Genomic DNA, 23,788 nt, shown 5'->3' on the forward strand with positions numbered 1-23,788 from the left:
GCTAGTGATGCTGTACCCTTAGAGAGCCATGTCATTGAAGAGCTATTCTATAACTGCTCAGAAAATCTCTCCAAGGCCACTGATGTCAGCCTCTCAAATACCATCCCGTCCCCCATACCTCTGCTCTCCCTCCCACAATTGCCCTGTGTGGTGATCCAGCCTCCCTGTTATCCACATGGAAACCCTACCATCCGTGTGTGATCCCAGCCTCCCTGTTATCCACATGAGAGATCCTACCATCCGTGTGTGATCCCAGCCTCCCTGTTATCTACATGGAAACCCTACCATCCGTGTGTGGTCCCAGCCTCCCTGTTATCCACATGAGAGATCCTACCATCCGTGTGTGGTCCCAGCCTCCCTGTTATCCACATGAGAGATCCTACTATCCGTGTGTGATCCCAGCCTCCCTGTTATCTACATGGAAACCCTACCATCCGTGTGTGGTCCCAGCCTCCCTGTTATCCACATGAGAGATCCTACCATCCGTGTGTGGTCCCAGCCTCCCTGTTATCCACATGAGAGATCCTACCATCCGTGTGTGGTCCCAGCCTCCCTGTTATCTACATGGAAACCCTACCATCCGTGTGTGGTCCCAGCCTCCCTGTTATCCACATGGAAACCCTACCATCCGTGTGTGATCCCAGCCTTCCTGTTATCCACATGGAAACCCTACCATCCGTGTGTGATCCCAGCCTCCCTGTTATCCACATGAGAGATCCTACCATCCGTGTGTGATCCCAGCCTCCCTGTTATCCACATGGAAACCCTACCATCCGTGTGTGATCCCAACCTCCCTGTTATCCACATGAGAGATCCTACCATCCGTGTGTGGTGACCCAGCCTCCCTGTTATCCACATGGAAACCCTACCATCCGTGTGTGGTCCCAGCCTCCCTGGTATCCAAATGAGAGATCCTACCATCCGTGTGTGGTGACTCAGCCTCCCTGTTATCTACATGGAAACCCTACCATCCGTGTGTGATCCCAACCTCCCTGTTATCCACATGAGAGATCCTACCATCCGTGTGTGGTGACCCAGCCTCCCTGTTATCTACATGGAAACCCTACCATCCAAGTGTGATCCCAGCCTCCCTGTTATCTACATGAGAAACTCTACCATCCATGTGTGGTCCTAGCCTCCCTGGTATCCACATGAGAGACCCTACCATTCCAACAGCAAACCTGTCATTGGATTCTTTAAAATTCTACTTTTTACCTCAATACGATCTACTTCTCTCTATCCACCCAAAACTTAGTTCCCTAGATAACATGGCTCCAACCTGTTTTCCCTGGCCCTGCGGTCCAAAGGACAGTCTATCTTCTGTCCTTTTACAAACATACAAACCTGATGATGCCCCCCCCCCCCCCGCCACCCAACAACCACGAAAATCTACATCCTGGAGTCTTTGGCCCATCTACTCTCTCCCAACTTCATTCTCCCACTGTGGCCCTTCCGTGTGCTTGGGCCACACAAAGGGACTTGTAGTTCACCCCCATGAACCACACCTGCCTGTCACACAGGCTTCCGCCTCTCTTTGGAATCCGGCCTTTACCCTGTTCTGTACTAGCTCATTTTCAAGTTTTCAACTTCTCAGTTGCCATTTCCTCTAGAAAGCCATCTCACTTGAATCACACATGAGACGCCCCTTCATTCTGAAAGCCACATTCAGAATGCTCCATTCTGAATGACTGTTTGTTTGTTCATCTCTTTCAGTAGCCTGTAGCCTCTTGAGGACAAAAACCCCAGTGTCTCAAACAGCAATTGGTTCAAAGCAGACACTCCAGCATTGGCTAGGTAGATGAATGGATGCTAGAAATGAGCCTACCCTAAGGAGCGATCTCTGGTTAAATGTGGCTACCCAGCGACTAAGACAACCCCAAGTATGGAGCCTGAAGTGCACCAAGAACGAGCAGCACGTACCTAGGATGGCCACCACCTCGTCATCCTGGATCACCTCCAGGGAGCCCGAGACCACAAAGCAGAGGCTGTCCACACTCTCCCCAGCATGATAGATGAGGTCCCCTGGGGCGCAGTGCACGGTCTGGAACTCCATGGCCAGGGCCCGCAGACAGCCATCACTAGCCAGTCGGAAGGCAGGGTGTTCCTTGAACACTTTGCGGTTCAGGTGTACGCAAATGTCAGCTCTCATGTCCTTGGGGCAGATCTGCAGGACCTGGCCAGACAAGGAAGAGACAGTGAGAGAGCCATTCCACAGGACAGCAAACACACAGGCTCTGCCGACTTGAGCGGCCGTCCACCCAAGTCAGGGGGTGGGCTAAGAGACACCGTGGAGAGAAAGCACAGAGCGTGTGAAATGCTTCTGAGTCACTGACTGTGACCAGGGGCATAGATAGGGGATGGATGTCAGTTGGGGTCCCAGACAGGGATTAGAGAGCTCTGACCCTGGGGCGGGGGTGGGGGGGGAGCAACAGGGGAGTCAAAGGGAAAGGTGAGGGAGCTCAGACTGGGCTGGTTCAATGCAGTCAGCAAGAAGGGGTCATGTCCAGATTACATTTACAAACAAGCAGATCAAATCGACATATGTCTCAGGGGTACAGCGTGATATTTTACATGCATACAATACATGAACAAAGTAATCAGTGTAACCATGCCTTTAAATATTCATCATTTCTTTGTGTGGAGAACATTCTAAACACTCTCTCCTGGCCATTAGGAAACACACAGTAAATTGGTTAAGAGGTACAAAATTTCAGGTGGGAGAAATAGTCTAGCATTCTACAACATAATGGGGTCACATTAAGGGACAGTGTGTACTGTGATCATATAGCTGATAGAGAGAGTATGGGATGGTATTTTAAAGAGATATATGGTGTGGGAGGTCCTTCTGTCTATGTATTGCTTTTATTGGTTAATGAATAAGGAAACTGGCTTGGCCTGATAGGGCAGAGTAGAGCTAGGTGGGGAAAACTAAACTGAATGCTGGGAAAAAGAGGGCGGAGTCAGAGAGAAGTCATGTTGCCCTGGCAGAGACAGACTCCAGAACTTTACCCGGTATACAGCCTAATGGCGATACACAGATTAATAGAGATGGGTTAAACTAAGATGTAAGAGCTAGCCAATAAAAAGCTAGAGCTAATAGGCCAAGCAGTGATGTAATTAATACAGTTTCTGTGTGGTTATTTCGAGTCTGAGCTGCTGGGTGGTTGGGAAATGAACTAGCAGCCTCCTACAATGGATATGTTTACATGAGACCTGCCCAAGATCAAGCCAGCTGAAATTCCAGCACAGATGGAGGGGTGCTCCTGAGACTCCCCCCTTAGCTGAGCAGCCACTGGCATTTGATGGCTTTGAGGAAGGCAGACTCACTCTTGTTTGGGGGTGTGGCGATGGTAAGCCATCCATGCCCCAGTGAATGGCCTCACACCCCTTTACACATGGTCATTCCTGGTTAGACTCAGCAGGATAACAGTGATGGTGATGATAACAACAACACACATGAAGTTGTTGGGGACACGGGTAAGTGGCCCCCAGGGACAGTTAGAGTAGGTAGTAGGGGTGGGTAAGATAAAAAAAATGCACACATATTAATTTTTAAAACATAAATACACTTTACAAAAAAATGAGATACACAAAGTCACATTTTCCTGAGTGCTTGCTGTCTGCCAGGCATGGCTCAGCGAGTTACTTACACAGTTACTATCTGTTTGCCAAGCATCCGTGGTGCACCCCGGCACCATTCTAGGCTCTAATAATGTGGTAGTTAAAAAAAAAAAAAACAAGAACAAGTAGCCAGCAGTGGTAGCACATGCCTTTAATCCCGGCACTCTGGGGAGGGGGCAGAGGCAGGAGGGTCTCTGAGAGTTCGAGGCCAGCCTGGTCTACAGAGTAAGTTCTGAGACAGCCAGGGCTACACAGAGAAGCCCCGTCCCTAGAAAACAAAATGCACAAAACAAAAATACCTGCCCTCACGGGATTTACTGTCTACACAAGAAGAAAATGACAAGAAAAATAAATAAAATTTGGTATCAAACGCCTAGGTCGATAAGGAAGACAGAAAGGACAAAGAGCGAGGGAGGGTAACTCCATTTGAAAGTGTGTTTGCTAACATGTGGTCCCCACAGAAACTCTAGGATGTGCTTTTAATTCTGTCAGTTCAGATGAGAGGAAGCTGAGAAACAGGAAAGCCCAAAGTTTCCCAGCCAGGAAACAGCAGATCTTGGCTTTCACACTAGGTGGCTTGGCATCAGAGCCTAGTTAGCGCCTAACCAACTCCTATGCCAGGCGGTTCTGCAAAGCTAATGGGCTGCAATCTGACTTGCAGCATCCCATCCCCCATGGTACCGAGGAGAAAACCCAGAGATTTGCACAAGCCAGACAACCAATCACTCTACCATCTGGGCTATGTCCCAGCCCCGACCTGTACCATCTAAAAAGCAAACTAGAAACAACAAGCCATGCGGATCTCTTTTTTTTCCTAAACAATTGAAAAATTGCCCAGCTTTTCAGAGCAAGAGATAATTCTGTGGACTAAGTGATCACAAGAAACCACAGTGTGGCTTTCTATGGCAAGCATTAAGGAACACAATAGGACACCTCCCAGTGGTCTTTTCCAGAGAAATAGGCAGTAGTTTTGAAATATATTTTTCCTGTTCTATTCTGTGAACCAGGTGGGGGCATGTGAATCAAGTGTGACCATTCAGTGGCTACTTCTTGTGGAGCTGGCAGACTTTCCAGGCCCTGTTCCTGTCTTAGCACCGATCATTTGCCTCTGCATCTGGAGCTTCTTCACCAGCCTCCCCAGATCAGTTCTCGCCCTGGGTGGCTTCACACAGTGTCTAGAGGGAGGTGGAGCAGTGGGAAGAGGTCACGTGACCAAGTCCCCAGTTACTTTGTAGTAACTTAACTACTCTGTGTTTTATTTCTCTTATAAAATCCTGACTCCAAAGCTAAGGGAGACGGGACATTGCACCAGTCTGAGATACATTCGTCTCTGGGTACCTCTGCATCCTGCTGTGGGCTGTAGGACGGGCCAAAACATGAGTGTCTCTCCGGAGACAGATGGAGGAGTGGGGGAGGCACAAAGCCTTGGCTGAGAGATCCTGAGAAACTGCTGCAGCAGTGCTGATCAGAGGGTTTCCTCCACCTGGATCCCGTGGCGGTGGGGACACACCTTATCATGTCCAAGCAGTGCCCAACAGCAGAATCAAGGTTAGTGCTCCACGTGAGTTCACATTTACATTATCCGCTTCCCTGAGTTAGGCTCCTGTGTCAGGGTTTGGACAGGAGGGAACATCACTTCCAGGACACTGAGTCTAGAACCGTGAAGATGACCGCGGGGAGGGTGGTGAGCTGTTCAAAGAGGAGCATGGCAGACACCGGGCTGGGCAGCATGTCCATAACTGTTCCCATCGGCAAGTTCTAACCGAGAGTAAGCAGAGAGGTAGTATGTCCTTCCTCTGAGCATGCCCTCGTTCAGCCATTCGACCCGCAGCCTGCCCCCTCAATTGCCAGGCTTTGAGATCTCACTCTTGAGAGTAATGTCTATGGAGAAGCCTTCCCTGGGCATCAGAGGGTCAAGGTTGAGGCTCTGGATTCGGTCCTGCTCCCAGCATACACCACATGTGTGAACTTGAACAATGCTTCTGAGGGTCATGTCTTCCTTTTTTGTGTGTGGGATTTTGTGTGATTTCACATACTGCTGTGTTAAGACATCTGGTACCTAGTCAGTTGTGGGGTTCTTATTTAATGTCATTACAGCGCTTCTGTGGTCCAGGAGGTCATAGCTAGCTTAAAGGCCAGAGAGGCCATGTGATCTTAAAGGCCATTTTACTTCACTGTGTTCCAGACATGGGAACTAGGGCAAGAGAGACACATGATGTGCTCAAGGTCACTGGTTACTGGAGGGAGGAGGGAAGAGGGGACTCCTTGGTGGTTCTCTCGCCCCAACAGCTGCTGCCTCCTTTCCCAGGCCGGGCTCTACCGTGAGATGCTACGGTTGGGTCTCTGGACCAGGAATTCGGGTGGATCCCAAAAGCCTCTGAGGAGGTGAGCAGGACAGGAATGCAGTGCTGACTGTGCGGTGTCCCAGACAGCTCCCCTGCCCAGCCCTGCAGGGACAGGGACCGGGAAGGGTTTTTCCCAGACAGCAGGATCTACAGAGTCATTTTAGTGCCTGGGAAAAAAGGGCTTCAGGGCAGAGATCAAAGTTCTTTCTGCTCCATCTGCTGCCAGACACCCACAGAACCAGCACGCATTGTTGTCGGTGATGAACAGGGACAACAGGCACAGCTGCGGTGGGGAGTTGGCAAAGCCAGGAGCCATGCAGAGCCAACCCAGGCCCTTCCCATCCAGGGGACTGAACCTTAGCCTTAGTCCCTCTCGTGCATGCTTTACATCCAGAAGAAGCAGAGCCTGCAAGATGGCTTGGTGATGTTAAAGGCACACCACCAAGCTTGAAGACCTGAATCCAATCCCCCAAAGCCACATGATAGGCAACGACAAACATGCAATACAGGTCATGACACCGTACCCACATATACACACATGCACACAAACATGCAGGCAGTCACATGTACACAGTAAATATAATCGAAGAAAACCAAAGGAGGGATAAGAGGAAAAGGATAAGCTTTGAAACCAGAGGAAAACTGAGTTCAAATCCTAGTTACCCTAGACCAGGGGAAGTAAAGAGAATGAGCTGAGCCTCTGGTCCTCCTCCTCATTCCACAGAACTTCTAACCACACCCTCCCAAGAGGGGAAGTAAGGTCCACTCAAGGCACGGCGGGTAACAGTCAAGCAAACCAACACTGGTTCTTTCCGTTGCCCCCCAACAAATGTTTGCCATGTAGCCCAGTCTGGCCCCAGACTCACGGCTGCCCTGCCTCCACCTCCCAAGTCTGAGTTTACAGGTGCGCACCACCACACCTGGCAACATGTCTGTTCTCAGTGCGTGTTCAAGAAATGGCAGTTAGGGCTGTAGAGGTTTGCATCATGGCACACAACACACAGACACACAACAGACAGACACACAGCAGACAGACACACAGCAACGAGCCTTTAAAGTGCACAGCCGGCAGAACTGAGCATTCCTTAAAACCTGCGGTGCCCAACCATCTGTTCAGATAGAGGGGGACAGGAATATAACTAGCTGACCACAAAGCCAGATCAATATGGATTTAAATGTGTCCCTAACTATTTTCACCACAGTGATACCATTTTCCTAACTCTACAGGGATAGATGGGGTTTGGCAACAAGGGACGTGGAATCAAAGGCTGAATAGTGGAGAAAGTGAGTGAGGATAAAGCTTTGGACATGGGCCATACACAGAGCAGGGTCTCGGTGGTGGCTCGGGGCTGGTCTAGCATGCATAAGGCCTTGGGAATGCGGGTGTGTTGGTGCTCACCCATTATTCCAGCACACTGGAAGTAGGGACAGGAAAATCAGAAGTTCATGTTCATCCTTGGCTATAGAGAGAGTTCCAGGCTAACCTGGGCTATAGGATATGTCTCAAAGACACTGGGAAACTCGAAGGAAACTCATAAATTAGCCCTCTGCATCTTTTCTCTGCTCTCTCAAAGACACACACACGCCTGCATTTTACTGACATGAATCTGGAATAACGATTCTTAGAGAACAACTGTGCACAGGATGTTTGCTGTGCTCTGGATTGCACAGCAAAGCAGCTGCCAACTGGTGACGAAGGTACAGGCTTGCGCCAGTATTGCCTGGGCTCGTCTGAGGTACAGTCTTAGCAGGGTAATTACTGACCCTGGCCGCCACCTCTGGTGCTCATGGGCCTAGGACAGTGGTCAGGAGTCCAGTTTTAATGACAACACCATGGGAATCCATCAGGACTGAGAGGATGTGGAAATAGGTGTATCAGTGGCCTTGGGACAGGCCAATTGGGGAAGATCGAAAAAGCCAGGATACATCATACTTAATGCGACAGTTCTTTAAGAAAATCAAACTTCATTTTTAAAAAGCCATGCCAAACAAAAAGCATGAGTATTTTGGAAAAAAAAAGTCAAGACTGGCAAGCATGGGGCCATCTGGGAAGCTGGAGCAAAAGGGAGCAGCTCCCTTTGCCCAGGTTCTTCGTTTGAACATGGTCCAGCATTGGGAAGCTGCTCTAGACAGAAGGACAGTTGTTCCCCTTGCTCCAGGAGATATACCTTTGATTTCTTAAATGATGGCTCTCACTTTCTGAGCCTTCAGTAAAGACAATAGAGAGGCCATCAAAACCCCCAGAAGGAGGACCTGAGAATCCCAGATGCCCCAGGTGAGTTCTGAGTCCCGCCTGCTGGGGGAAGCTGGGGAACAGGTGATGCGGCTAAGAGTCTCCCACTCCTTACCTTCTCTGTGTCAATGCCTCGGGACATGGACCAGGTGGACACAATGTAGTCCATGACCCGCTCGCTCAGCCCCTTGGGCACCTGGTAGAGCTTCAGGAAATCCCGGACACTGTTGAGCATCTCATGATACCTGTTGGTGTTGGCGTACATCTGTTGGAAAATGGTTGTCACATTCCCAAAGATGGTGGCATACAGAAGAGCTGGAAAGGAACAGAAGAAACAATGTGTGAGTGGTCCGTGAGCCAAACTCCAGAGTGCCCCACTCCCTCCGAGAAGGCCTGCGGCCAGGCCTGTGCGCCTAGAAGAGGGTCCAGACCCCAGGAGAACCTCCCATCTCAAGCCAAAGAGTTTGAAACAGCAGACAACCAGGGCCAATGGTGTGCTAGGCAGGGCACATGGAGATGAGACCTGGTGTGGCTGGAGCCTCAGACACCCATAGGGGAGAAGCCAGTTTTCACTTGTCACAAAAACTCTGAGCCATGCCTGAGGCCATCGGTCAAGTGTGTGTCTGTGTCTCCACACCAGTCCAAATTCAAACTATGAGCAACAGCCTACCAAGCTCTGTTGTTACCCAGGGCACTGAATGGCGAGACACAGCCCTGGTCCTTATAGAACTACATGGTAGGAGGAGCAGACCCTGACACCCACCACAGATAACTAAACGGTATGGGTTGGCGGAGGGCCGCAAAAGACAACTACAAGCTGAAATAAACCTCGTTGTCCCCAAGTCGGTTTTCATCATGATGTTTTTATCACATCCATAGCAACTGTAAGACACATAGACTGTATCCATTAAAGTGTAAAACTCTCTATTTCAAAAACATATTTTTCAAGTTGTGCAGCCATCAGGTTTAGAACATTTTCATTTTTGCAAAAAAGGAAGCTCATATCCTTTGTCAGTCCCTCTCTACTCTTTCCCCGTCTCTCCCACCACACACGGTCACTTCCTGCCCCTGCAAACTCATCCGTTCTAGGCATTTTATATGAATATACGTCTTCTGAGACAGCTTCCCGCACACCATAACAAGTATTGACGTTTCCTTCCTTTCTGTTGCTAAGAAGTCATCAGTCATGAGAAAAGGCCTTGTCTCGCCACTCATCGGTTAGTGGACATTTCTGTGTTTATCTTTTTCACCTTTTGGCTGTTACACGTATGAATGTCTATGAACATTTGTGGGTCGGTATTTGAGTAACACGCATTTCATCCTTGCAGGTTTGTGCCTGGGACCAGCACTGCTGTCATATGTGACTGTGTTTAACAAGCTGACAAACTCCCAGCTGTCTCCCAGACACCTCCTGGTTCTAGAGAGATGGATCAGCAGTTAAGAGGGTGCAACTCTTGCAGAGGGCCAGAATTCCATTCCCAGCATCTCTGTACGATGGCTCATAGCATCCTGTAACTCCCAGGACATCTGACACCCTCTCCTGGTCTCCACAGGCTGCTGCACATGTACCCACACCCACACACAGACACACATGCATATCTTAACTAAAAGAATATAAATAGCTAGGGGTGGTTGCACGTGCCTTTAATACTAGCACTTGGGAGGCAGAGGTCGGTGGATCTTAATGAGTTCTAAGACAACCTGGTTTACATAGAGAGTGTCAGGCCAACCATGGCTACATAGTGAGATCTTGTCTCAAAATAATTAAAATGATGATGATGATGACAATAACACAATAATATAAAAGCAAAGTAATAATAATCTTTAAAGTAGCCGCACTTTTACATCCCTACAGTACACGAGGGTCCCACTGCAGTGCCTCCGTACTGTCCCTTCCCCTCTTTTACCAAGCTCTGTTATAACCTGCCTTTCATGTTACCATCTGTGGTGCTGGTTTTACTGTCAACTTGACACAACCTAGAATCACGTGAGAAGAATTCTCTATGGGGGACTGCCTACATCAGGTTGCTGTGAGCACACCTATAAGGTGTTATCTTAATTAAGTTAACTGATGTGTGAAGTCCCACTCCTGATGTGGGATTCCCCTCTGAATGCTGTGAATATCATTGGTTAATAAAGAACCTGGCCTGCTAAGGTAGAATAGAGCTAGGCGGGGAAAACTAAACTGAAGGCTGCCTGGGTGGGAGCAGCTCACTGCTGATCGCCTGGTGGAAGTCAGTGTTGGAGAACATAGTTTTGGATTAAGTACCTGAGCTGCTCTAAGGCATTCTGTGTATTATTCTAGTTCTCTGTTTCCTTTCAGAACATGTCATCAAAGTATGGGGGCACAGAAGACACTTTACGACCCAGGCTGCTTGGACTATTCACCTGTATCCTTCTCTGGAGTAAGTCTACACAGCACAGAGGAAAGATCCCCTTATCTGCTAAGGAACATTTATAAAATCTACCCCATTTCGTCTTTCTCCTCCTCTTCCTCTTCCTCCTCCTTTTTCTTTTTTCCTCCCCTCCCCAACCCTGGACCTAGCTACTCTACTACCCCAAAAATATTTGGCACCAAGGGGAAACACCCATTAGGACCATATTATTGAATATTTTCCTTAACTTCTTTCCCCCAAAAGAAAACTCCTGTTCTATGGTTTCCTCCTATAACGAAACCTCCATCTTTCTCATCCGGAAGAAAACATTTCTGTATACAGAAGGGCTGAAGAGTAAGAATGAACCCAGAAGTGGGGATAGAAGGAAGAGAGACCTGGGAGCCGGACTCGCTCCTTAACTAACATACTTGATCCACAGAACAGTAATTCTTCCGTATTAGCTACCTTTGAATTACTGTGATCAAACACCATGACCATAGCTTATAGAAGGAAGGCTTTATTTGGGCTTATGGTTCAGGTGGCATAGGAGTCCACACTAGCATAGCGAGGCAGGACAGCAGGCATGCACAGCGGCTGGGGCAGCAAGCTGAAGGCTTATGAGAAGCAGCTGGGAACTGTAAAGGTCTTTAAACTCTCAAAGTCCACCTCCAGCGACTGTCTTCCCCTAACAAGGCCACACCTCCAAAACAGTTACACTGGCAGGAGACTGAGTACCGAAATGTCTGAGACTATGAGGATGTGTGTGTGTGGGTGTGGTGGGGTTCTTTTCAAATCATTACAACATCCATTTTTGTTAACACTGTTTTCTGTCTTTGCTATGGCCATAGCTTCTGTTCATTCTACTGTGACAGTAGTGGAGAAGGAATGGAAATGTGCTCCCATGTGTAACCCTCAGGGTCTGGGCACAAGAAGTAGTGAGAAGAGCGTGGAGGAACTGCCCACTGCCTGGCAGCAGGTCCATGCCACCGAGAGGGGTCACCAAGAGAGCAGACTCTGCCTTGAGATCAAGAGTTCAGAGGCTCCAGGTCCTCTGTAGACCTTGGGCAACCACCCTCCCTCGTCAGAATCCCAGCTCTACTGCAGACCTAGGCGATCTCCCACCCTCTTCAAACGTCTTCATATGTTATAGAGTTCCTAATAACCTTTGCTTGTTTTGGTGTTGAGTTTTGAGGGAGGGTCTCACTAATGACCCAGGGTGGCCTGAAATACACTATATAAATTAAATTATCCTAGAACTCATGATCCCCCTGCCTCAGTCTCTCGAGTGTTGCAATGACGAGTATATATCACATCTCTGGCTTAGTTTTAATTTTAATAAATAGGCTAATGTCTGTGAGAGCCTATTGGAGGATTCAGGTCTGGCAAAGCGGTCACCGTGGAACCACAGTTAAGAGCAGGATTGTCACAGTCTATGGAACTGGCAAAGGTCCCCCAGGAACCCAATCTTTCAATATTTTAATTCAACAAATGAACACTGAGTACTTGGGTATGCTGTATCCAGTCCTGGGAGGCAACCCAGTACAGAGAACATCCTGGGCCCTGAGGAAAAGTGATTTACACGTAATATGTTTCCCATAGACTCATGTGTTTGGACACTTTCATTTGGGTGGGTTGTGGAGTGCTGAGGAGCTGGAGCTGAGTCAGTGGCACCTTGAGGTTTTTATAGCCTGGCCCAGCTTGCTGCTCACGCTCTGCTTTCTCACTGCAGACGCAACACTGATGCTTCAAGCTACTGCTGTCACTGCGACTCCTCGAAGGACTGTGACCCTCAAACTGTGAGCCAGCACAAACCCTTCATCCCTGATGCTGCTTCTTGCCAGGGGTTGGTTTAGGCGCTTTTATAAGAAAAGGAACTAGTATAGTTCTCCTGTTTATGATGAGAGTATCAATGAGTCAGCAAGGCAAACGCCAGGAGCAATGCTGATGGACCAGCTCCATGGTAAACCTTAGTATTTATTTCTGAACCACCCAATGTGCACAGCTGCACCTCAATTGTCCCAGATCTTGCCCCCCAAGTCTTGGATATAATCTATGTGCCTTCTAGTAGTATGCTGGCTTTCTTCACATATACTCTCTGGTGTGCAGAAACGTCTAGTCATTTCAGGGGCTTCTTCCTCTGCATTCAGTAGTTGCTTAGTAAAGGCTGTAAATAGGTGACTGAAAGGCTGTCTCTAAGGGGTTAGTTTGCGTGTGTTCAAATGGACCAGCAGTCCCATATTATCCCAGTCTATGGGAGGGATGCAGAGTTTTGCTCTCCCCAGAGCTACTGGGTCTCTGGAGCGAGGCTCACAATGGTGTTTTTCCTTGGACTCTTCAGGCAGCTTTGAGTGTGCTAAGTCTGAGTGTGCTAAGTGTGCACATGGGCCCACTGTCCTTAGCTAACCTCATACCACTGGACAGAATGGGAGCCACACGGCCCAGGAAGGAGATAGGACCCCACAGCAGGCAAGACCCCATGAGTCTGACACTGGGGTGGATGACTATACACAGTTCTGGATTTCTTGCCAGTGTTGGCTTTGTGCATCTCTTTCCACCTTCCCAGCCACTGCCTAGGTCAGAAAGTGGCTCTCAAGATGGAGACTAGCAAATACACCTATCCCTCTATTTATAGCAAGAAAAGCCTGAAAACTCATTTAATGCTGTGCTAAATATAGCACAAATGCCTACATTACCTCAGAACTGCTGCACTGGGGAATGTCACTTAACAAGCTCAGTTCTCACCCGGAGACAGAAGGTCATTTCCAGCCACTTCTCATCCGTCGAATGAAACAACAGTGTCCACAGCCCTATAACCCATTAACAGTACACTGCGCCACCTTGCTCAACTGTGTTTAAATAGCTCTGCAGATAAAAGGAACAATTTCTACAGGCAATTACTCCTGGGAAGGACCAAGATGGTCAGTCCCTGGTTGCAAAGGTCTCCCAGTAATTCGCTGCTTTGGCCCATCTTGGTTTGCTGAGGCCTGGGTCACGGGAGGACCCTTGGGTACAGGACACTTTGGCCCATCTTGGTTTGCTGAGTCCTGAGTCACAGGTGGACTGTTGGGCACAGGGCATGTGGAGAAATGCAGCTGGCTGTGGGGAAGGTTTACAAGCCCACACCCTACCTCACTCTGTGATGAGAGCCGAGGTTGCTCCAATATGAGTCATCAGAGAGAATCTAACAAAGCGACTTACAGGAGCACTTAGCTTTAAAGCTGTTTGAACACACAGGAACTCCAGGCCCACTTCCCAGAGGTAGCCAGGCCTGAAGCTCTCACAAAACCTCGATTTTTCCTTCCACATCTCAAAACAGAAACAAAATGGAAGACTTCTCAGTAGTCACTGCTGTCTCCCAGACCTCTTGAATCCAGACATCACAATGATCATACAGGATGATGGAGATTAATGGAATGCCTCGCCCACAGACTGTGAGAGGCAGAAATTAAATCACTCTGACAACTGACTGTTCCGCCATCGGTATCTTGACCATGTTGTGATTTTTCGTACTCACTAGCTTTGCCTTTCAGGATTCAAAGAGTTGTTTAATTGCTCAGTGACACACAGGTCATGGGACCTCTTGACATAATCCCACAGTAGGAGGATCACTCGGGCCCCCGACTTCACAGGATTCCGGGGTAGCGATATCTATAAACCTGTCATACCCTACAGAGTCCCCCTCTCTGCATAAGTCAGCAGTCCTAACTCTGCTGTTGCAATTCTATGAGGCAGGAGACTGCCCCCTTTAGACACAGAGGGCCACACAGCGATCCAATGAGTTCAAGGAGAAATGATAACATCAGCTACAAGGACAAACAGTGTTTATGTATCTGTGGCCACGTGCAAGTCTTTGTTCTGAGCCCTTGTACGCACAATGCATAGCCAAGGAAGATCCCACTATCTTTATGGTACTGATACTGCAGTATATTCACCAAGGCCAGACAGTCCAGTATCTAGATCTGTGGGATGGCTTTGACCAGTCCTCCCTACAGAGAGAGTCCTGGTGTGAGACCCTAAGTTAACCTGTAAACCCCACCTGCCCAGGGTCAGGTAACTTCCTGGAATGCTGTGAGTTGTAGTTCTTGAAAATAACAAAGCCTCATGGGAAAGTACAGTGGCTTTGTCTTTATAAGCCCTGACAACACGTGACTATGGGTCACTTAGTTTGGTCAGAATATAAAATTTAATAAAGCTTGGTTTAATTTGGCACAAAATGGTGGGACTGGTTTTTCTCTGGCAAATCTCAGGGTGAACACTGGGAATGGCTTGTCCAGCAGAGTGCCAGGAGCAATGGATGCCCCACAGAAGGAGCTTCTGTCTAGAACACTCTCTACATGTGTAAGGCCCTTCCATATCAGCCCTGTGCCAGGAAGGACAGAGGACAGATTCAGACCAGGATGAACAAAGGGGTAAGGAGAGAAAGGGGAGACAGGGAGGAAAGAGAGGGGAATCAAGGGGAAGGGAGAGAAGGGGAGGAAAGAGGCATGGAGAGGAGAAGAAGGAAGGGGAGAGAGGGGGGATGGGTGGAGATGAAAGAGGAGGGGAGGGATGGGAGAGGAGGGGAAGAGAGAGAAAGGGAGGAGAGAAGAAGAGAGGGGAACAGAGAGGAGGGGAACAAAGGGGAGGGGAGAGGAGTGGAGAGAAGGGAGAGTAAGGGAGGGGAGGGAAGGAGAAAGGAGGGAAGAGAAGGAAGAGAGCAGAAAGGGAGAGGATGAGAGGGGAGGAGAGAGAAGGGGAGGAACGGGGAGGGAAGGGAGAGGAGGGGAGGAAAGAGGAGGGAAGGAGAGAGGAGGGGAGAAAAGGGAGAGTAAGGGAGGGGAGGGAGAGAAGGGAGGGAAGAAGAGGGGAGTAAAGAGGAGTGGAGAGGCCAGTAGAGGTCACTACAAGCTGCTGCTCCAGGAACTCAGTTAGTTCCTTGTCTGAAAGGCCACACAAGTCAGATGAACCATGACAAGTGGTCAGAAAGAATGAGGTGTCAGTAAGGAGCATCCATCTGACCTCTTGTGGGGGATGAATGAACAAAGGCCTCCCAGATGAGAGCTGGGACTCAGTTTTGAATTTTGATAAATGACAGTGTGGAGGGGAAGGAAACACCATGGTCAGGGTGGAGGCTGAGATAACAAGACTGATTTGAGCATCTGTAAGTTTCCCTACAGACCTCAGGGGTAGTCCTAGGAGAAGAGACTGAGCCCTGCCAGGGCCCCTGTGGTAGATGGTGCTGTCCTGGAGGCACAGCCTTCCAGCCTTCCTGCTTTGTCTCCTTCGTCCTCGAGATCTGCGCAGACCTCTGACCCAGCATCCCTGGACGCAATGACACTCTGTTCATGGTCCCAGAGAAGGCTCTAGAACAGCCCACTGAACAACCCCCATTCTAACTGCAGGCTCAAGGCCAAATTCAACCAGCGTTCTTGAGTTCACAAAGGACTTATTAGAACTCTATTACGTTTTTTGGTTTTTCTAAGATGGGATATCAGCATGCGTGATAGATTTACTCTGTGACTGCTGATTCTGACACAAAATTTAGCCTGTTAAAAGCTTCAAACTGACCCAGCATCCTGAGCTTTTGTGATATGTTCCAGTTTAATTCAATGTACAAAGAGAAGTTTTAGAAAGGTTTCCATGGTGCAAAGTCTACCAAGTCACATGCGTGTGTGAGAGCCAGAGACGGGAGGCTGGATTTCAGCCTCAGGCCCTGAGTTCATCTTCATTTTATGCTGTACAAATGGCTCCTCTCAGGCATACACACAGGGGCCAAGACCACACAGATCCTCACAGGATAATCCTCTCCCTTCTCTTTTAAAACCTGGATTTCCATTCTACTCCAAGAGGCCCCTCTGAGCCAATGGGCCCCCTGGATCTAATGCGAAGGGTACACAAAGTTCTAGAAGGGCCAGGCTTGTCTGGGAGGCCTAAGGTGGCAGTGTTACTCACATGCCACCCTGACTTTCACTGTGAGGGGAAATGACAGCCCAGAACATGCACAGAGGGCTGTGAGAGGGTGCCCCTGACCATGAGCTGCTCCCTGCGGTGGGGGTGCCCTGGAGTTGGTGGGAAGGAGCACAATTGTGCTAAAACTTTCATCAGCAGGGGAGAAGGGGGTCTCCTCACCCGCCCGGTGCAATGGCCGGTACGTGGCGCTTGACTGAGCTTAAGTAGCTACATCAGAGCACGGCAGACCGGGTGACTGAGAGAAGTGACGTGCATTTCTCATAGATGGGGAGGCTAAAGGGGCTCTAAGGTCAGAGTGTGGCCAAGAACTTTGAGCCATCTTATCTTCATATAGCAAAGCAAGGGGTCATCTTTCTGTCTCTTCCTATAAGGGCATCAGTCACTTCACAGGGGTTCTACCTTCATGACTTCCAGGCTCTCAGCTGACCCACCCTCATCAGGATTCCAACACCTGCATTGGAGACGAGGGCTCCAAACACTCCCGATAGCGCAGGGTGATTATAAAAGCTAGACCATCTTCTAACTAATGCTTTAATGCATTTCCAAGTCCCCAAGACAATCCATCCACACAGACTACTCCTACCCTGTCAATCAGTTAGGGTACCCCCCAGACTTTCATGACCACAGCTGGTGGCAGGGTGTTGACAGATGGTCACTTTGATAGCCAGCGATGCTGCGCTGCCTCGGGCTCCTCCTTCACTCATTCGCTCCACAAATGGCCACTCTCTGTGCCAGGCAAAGCTTTAGCATTCCACCGCTGTGCCCCAGTAAGCCTGGCCCCGGGAGAACAGAGGAGAATGCACAGCCAAGGCGCTGTGAAGGGTGCCCAGTCCTACACTAGGGATCGTGGACAAGGGCAGGACGCTCATCCCGCTCGTTCTTCAAAGGATCTGTGTAGGGAATAACATGGAAAGAGAGAAAGCTGGCCTAGCTAGGTATAAAGCCTCAGGCCAGTTTCCCAGGAGCTGCCACAAACCGCTGACAGGGTCTGTGAACCCATGGACCTTTCTGGAGCCTCGTTAGACAACGGGGCGTGTGGAGACCAACTGAGACAGAAGAATGCACATGCTCAGCAACCAAGAGAGCATGGCTGAGAGGATGCTCCACCACTGCAAGCCGCACAATTATTCCTCGTTTCTGGCATTCACTTGCAGCAAAGCCCACAAACTGAGAAGACCAGGGGTCCATGGACACACCTACACAGCTGAGTTCCCAGCCTACATCCACGGTCAAACTTGTCCATGAAGGTAGTAGAGAGAAGAGGAATGTGAGATGTGTGTGTGTGTGTGTGTGTGTGTGTGTGTGCGTGCGCATGCCCTGGTGTGCTCATTTCAGACTTCTGTCAGTCCAATCTACATTAGATCAACAAGAAAGCCAGGAGCAAGGCTCTCGGACAGCACACAGGCCAAGTGCATGTGAGGGGCTGGGACTCACCAGGCACTTGTCCGGTTAAGGTTATGGAAGGCAAAGGACAATGGAAGACAGAGCTCTGTGTTCAAGACTTGTGTGAGCTGCATAATGTGCATTGCTGAGTGTGTGCTGCAGAATGTGCATTGCTGAGTGTGTGCTGCAGAATGTGCATTGCCAAGTGTGCACTGCAGAACATGCATGGAGTGTACTTTGCCATTTTCTCACTTGTCTGTTGAGACTGATAAAAACTGGGCTGTTCTTGTCATTCACCCTCAACAGTTTCTACGATTCTAACATTATATTTTACCAGAAGTGTCACTCTGAGATGGCTACTTACAAAGGTCAAACACTAATTCAGGATTTATTGATGCCTGACTCTAAAAGAACTACAGGAGGCTATGAGTCACTTCCTACTCGAAGCAATGGGTGAAGAGAAAGACCTATGCCAGGCGGTGGTGGCATGTCTTTAATTCCAGCATTCAAGAGGCAGAGACAGGTGGATCTTTCTGAGTTCAAGGCCAGTCAGGACAGCCTCCAAAGCTACAGAAAACCCTGTCTTGAAAAATCAGAAAGAGAAAGAGAGAGAGAGACCTCCTAGTTCTTGCCACTGACCCCTTGCCCATAACTTTATCAGGTGGTTTCCTATGGACGTCAGCTACAAAAAGAAAAGTATCAAGAGTAAAGATGGGGGACCCTTGTGCATGTTACAGGATAAAGACAAAAGTTAAAAGGAAGCCCATGGCATGGGTCTTGTGAAGCTATTCCTTTCGGAGACCCTACGCCTGGAGAGAAGACAATGGGCAAGCCTCTGGCTCAGCATCACAGTTTCAGCTGAGAACATCTAAGAAGCATTTTCTCTTCCACTCATGAAACTGTTGGTGCAAGCATTCCACAGCCACTCCAAGCACACAGAGACTAAAGCCACAATATCCAGCAGGTTACACTTCCAAAGGACAGAGTGTAAAAATCGGCTTTGTACAATGTGCCTTTGTGTGCAGAGTCCCCTTTGACCAGACTGTGTGACACAGAGCCCAGGTACCTGGGCCTGCAGAGTTGGCACATGGACAGTCAGAGCCCAGTGAGAAACAGGCAGACCCCCAGAGCACAGAGGTCTCAAGCCTGGGCTGAATATAAACGACCATTAACAACATCACAACTGTAACCTTTAACAAATCAGTTGCCAACACCTTCAAGGTTCTAACCTTATAATAAACACAAGGTTTTCAAGGACCCAGTCTAAGAAGTAGGAATATCAAAGATAAGAAGATTTCTGCATGAAAAGAACTTTCCATACATAGTGAAGAGGTATTATTTAGGTCCGCATGCTCGCACATTGTAGCTCACAGTCAACATCACACTACTCTGGTCCCTGTGAAACAGGCAGAGGAAGGTTCACTCCAATTCTCTCAAAGAGGAACCAGGGACAAACACATTAAGCTGCCCCTTAGGTTTACACCACAGTGTAGTCCAGAGCACAGCAGAGATTAAAAGGATAGGAATTTGAGGTCAGGAGGATCTGGGCTCACAAACCAGGAGTCCTCTCACACCTTTACCCTGGCTTGTTATTTTGGTTAAAACACATCTTTGGTCTTCAGTTTTCTCATCTATTGAATGGAGGTGAACAACACACGCCTTGACAGGCTAGAGGAGAAAGAACTACGGAGGCTGTGACGTGGGGAGAACTCAACTGGCGGTCGCTGCACTTACTCAAACGCTTGAGTATCATTTACATACACAACAATACAGATCCTAAGACAGCACAGATACCAAGACTCACAGTCTGTACATAACCAAAGCTACAAACCAGGCATTAGTAAAGGCGGGCTGCCTCTGTGTTGCTATAGTAACATGGAGATGTGACACACTCAAACACAAGCTTTTGTTGCCAGGAGGGTCTCTCAACAGTCTCCCGCCCCCAAGCAAGTATGAATTCCAGGTAAGTAAGGCTTTGCTTCCCGTCTGAGCACAGACAGACCGTGAAGGGGAATTGGTGGGCCAGGGACAGAACTAGGGTTCACTCCCGTGGGACCCTCTGAGCATAGACAGATAGGGTGGGCCAGGGACAGAGCCAGAGATCACTCCCGTGGGACCCACTGAGCAGCAAGCTCTCAGCAAGAGCATGCTTGCTACAGCTTGTCTCTTGGTGTCTCTCCCAAATGCATGTCGAAACTTAATCCCTTGTGCAAAAGAATTAAGATGTGAGCTCTTTTGGGGTAATGAGGTCCCAAAGACTCTGTCCTTAGAACTGAAAGCAGTGCCCTTAATAAGAGCTTGAGAAAGTCCATGCCTTTTGCCCTTCCGGCATGTAAGAACACAGCAGCAAGCCTTTCCAATGTCGAGAACTGTGAGAAATTACTCAGACCAGGGTATTTTATTACCGCAGCTTAAATGGACTAAGGCAGCACTTTACCAAAGTCCGCTCTGAAAACTGGATTATCCTTCAGTGAGGGGGCCATTCCTTCAGAGACCCCCATCTCTGAGGTTGCAACAGCTGATTCTCAGAACAATTTTCAGCTAAATTCCATCAAATCAGGCCCTTTCAGCGTAAACAGCCACTAGCAGGAACCACTCCTGAAGATCAGAGTGGAAGTACGGCCAAGATGGGCTTGTGGGGGTAAGAAAGAAGGCTATCGTATGCTGTAGAGGACACCCAGAGCTCCTGGGGTACTTCCCGTAAGGTAAGCGCTCCTGGGAACAGCTCATTTCCCAGGGTGATTCCAGGCCCCCTTTGGACGGTTGCTCTGCACCTCGCTGCCCAGCTAGCTGCCTTTTCACGTGGCCATTGAAGTCGCTCTTGTCCAGTCTATTCTCAGCAAAGGAGCCAGAGTGACCATCTAAACCATCACCAAGGCGCCCTGAAATCTCTGATCCAGAGGTCTCTAGTCTGTCCCTTCCTTTCTTCAACCCCGTCCCGCCACCCAGCATCCTGGCTGTTCCTTGAATATGCTCTTCTTTTAACACACTCTGTACTTCCCCTATTTCCAATTAATGAATGCATGCAAATTCTCCATTTTGTATCACACATAGCCCTTCCTTAGAGTACACCAAGGATAGCCCTGAGCACTTCAGAAATAATGAACGTACTCCATTTACAACATGTAGCATTTTCTGAATCCTCAGCTCCCTAAGGCAAGCATCTCTGTTATATTCACTAAGGTATATCTCTGGTGCCTAGACCAGTATGTAGCATAGTAGGAGTTCTCAATAAACATTTGTAAATGAGTTATGGTCTGGGGAGATGGATTGAGCAGTTAAGAGCACTGGCTGCTCTTCCAGGAGACCAAGGTTCAATTCCTAGCACCCGTGTGGCCACTCACAGTTGCCTGTAACTCCAGTTATTGGAGATCTGACATCATCTTCTGACCTTCACATGGACCAGCCAGACACACACCTGATATACATACGATGTACCTATGCCTACTTGGGGTAGAGACATACATACAGGCAAACAATTATGCCCATAATTTTTTAAATTAATTTAAAAATAAATAAATGTGTTGTGGGCTAAAGAGATTACTTATGCTACACACACATGAGAAAACTGCCCACACTTGACCAGAGCTGAGATCTTATGCCAGGCAGCTCATAAAACTTTGATTAAGGAATATGCCCTGGCTTTGGAGTTCATAGACATGGGCCTTTGAAAAGATGCTAAAGGGCCTTTTTAATGCCTACTAATTATGATCTCACAATTTACTGTAAGTCTGACTAAGTGTTTAAGAAGACATACCTTTGCTCTAAAGACACCCTAGAAACACACAGGCCAACAACTTGTGGTTTATCCCAGGAAAATACCATTGCCAACTTCCAACTGAACTTTGTTCTGTTTGAGTTTGAGTGTCTGAGTTTACTCAAGCTGAGACAGGGTTAGAACAGGTGGCCTTGGAACCTTCACCATGTAACCAATCTTATATGCAGAAGTTATATTCCCCAAAATAATGCACTTCTAGACATGAGTTCATTGAAAGCTTTAATGGCCTTCACAAGCTATTGTTCTCCGGGGGTGGGGAGAGGGGTTAAGTAAAATTAAGATGGACAAAGAAAGAGTTGAGATGAGCTTCTGCGGGGCCAGTGCGGACTTATTGTCAGCCTGCAACAGAGCCATCAGGGGAAAGCTGTGAACAGATGCAGTGAGGTGGCCTATACTGTGGTACAGCGTTTGGTGTTCATAGAGTAACATGGAGGTCACCAAGACTGCCCACTTCTTGACACCTTCCTACCCAGCTCAACTGCTAGGAGACATCCTCTGGCAGTCCTGTCCCACGGTGCCGATCTGATGAGTCTGTCTCTTACATGGAATTCTTCAGGTAGTGAGGGTCACAGAAGCTAATAGAGAAACACACTGTGTCTATACTGCCCAACATATGAGCTATCAGCTACCTGTGACTCTGTAGCCTAAAATGAGCAGGGAAAACTGAGACCCTCCTTTTAAAGATTTTTTTTCAGTTTTCTTTATGTATTTTTTTTGATATGAATACTCTGTCTGCATGTATGCCTGTATGACAGAAAATGGCATTAGATCCCATTACAGATGGTTGTGAGCCACCATGCGGTTGCTGGGAATTGAACTCAGGACCTCTGGAAGAGCAGCCAGTGCTCTTCACCTCTGAGCCATCTCTCTAGCCCTGTTTTTATTTGGTTTTGATCATGTGGTTCTTCTAGGTTTACTAAGAGGTTGAGATTTGCAGACCCCTTTCTTATGAGTCCCTCTCCCAGGAAAACAGCTCTTGTTCTTCAACAGCGTTTCTACAAGTGGCTTCCAGAAGCTTCTCCATCGAGTCAGTCTTCTATAGATGAGCCCTAACTTGCCAAATTTGTCATACAACGGGAACTAATTGGGCCTGGGACGTGGCTCAGTAGTAGAGCACATGATTCACAAACATGAAGCCTTGAGCTCAGTCTGCAGCACCAAAAACCACAACAAATCCAAACTCAAGGACCAGTTAGATGGCTCGGCAGGTAAAACACACTCACTGGTCAGACAGCCTGACGGCCTGAGTTCAATCCCTCAGACCAACACAGGTAGGAGAGAACTGACTCCCTGAAGTTGTCTTGTACATGCACAGACAGACAGACAGACAGACACACACACACACACACACATACACACACACAGAGAGAGAGAGAGAGAGAGAGAGAGAGAGAAAGTTCAGAACAGAGCCTGCTCAGACATCTGATAGCTCTCCTTAGATCCACTCAGGGAATAGTTGGCATACACTAGGTGTCTGGGAAATATTTAAAGCTTAAAGACATACTCCAAATATCCTGCTATTATTCAATGAGCCCATTTTCCTAACTCTCCAGAGTCTTCTCAGATTTTACACTTTAATTATCCATACATATACATATGAATCTATATGCATGTATTCACATGTATATATGTATATGTGTGTACATGAATATGTGTCAGAATATTGTATTTATATGGAAGCATACATGTATGTGTGCATGTATATGAAATGTATGCAAGGGTTCACGTGTATGTATATGCACACATGCATGTCTATATTTATATCTGTGGGTGGATATATGCATGTATCCATGTGTATATTCATATATATGTATTGTAGATGAGTATACATGTGTATATTTATATATGTATGTGCGTGCATATGCATATAAATGTATACGTGCACACGCATGTGGATGTGGATGTGTATACATGTGCACATATATAGATATGCATTCATACATGTGTGTATATATGTATATAAATGTGTATGCATGTATATATTTGCATCTATGTGTGTATAAATATATGCCGGCATATGCATGTGTATAAATGTATATGTATATATGCATTCACATGCAAATGTGTGTATGTATATATTTGCATGTACATACATGCTTGTATC

The 23,788-nt window shown here is 48.0% G+C and overlaps 1 protein-coding gene across 3 annotated transcripts in view; it reads right to left on the reverse strand.

Annotated features, from left to right (window-relative positions):
- The window catches only part of Kcnh1 (potassium voltage-gated channel subfamily H member 1), a 295,808-nt gene that overhangs the window by 84,602 nt on the left and 187,418 nt on the right, over positions 1-23,788 (reverse strand). For all 3 annotated transcript variants that reach the window (XM_085687514.2, XM_085687513.2, XM_085687515.2), the window contains 2 exons: positions 8,315-8,514; positions 1,921-2,173 (listed from right to left, as the gene is read on the reverse strand). In XM_085687514.2, coding sequence (XP_085543640.1) covers positions 1,921-2,173; positions 8,315-8,514 — 453 coding nt within the window. The remainder of the gene's footprint in view (positions 1-1,920; positions 2,174-8,314; positions 8,515-23,788) is intronic.

Source organism: Myodes glareolus, chromosome 5, assembly GCF_982192425.1.
Source record: "Myodes glareolus chromosome 5, mMyoGla1.1, whole genome shotgun sequence".
Taxonomy (NCBI): Eukaryota; Metazoa; Chordata; class Mammalia; order Rodentia; family Cricetidae; genus Myodes; species Myodes glareolus.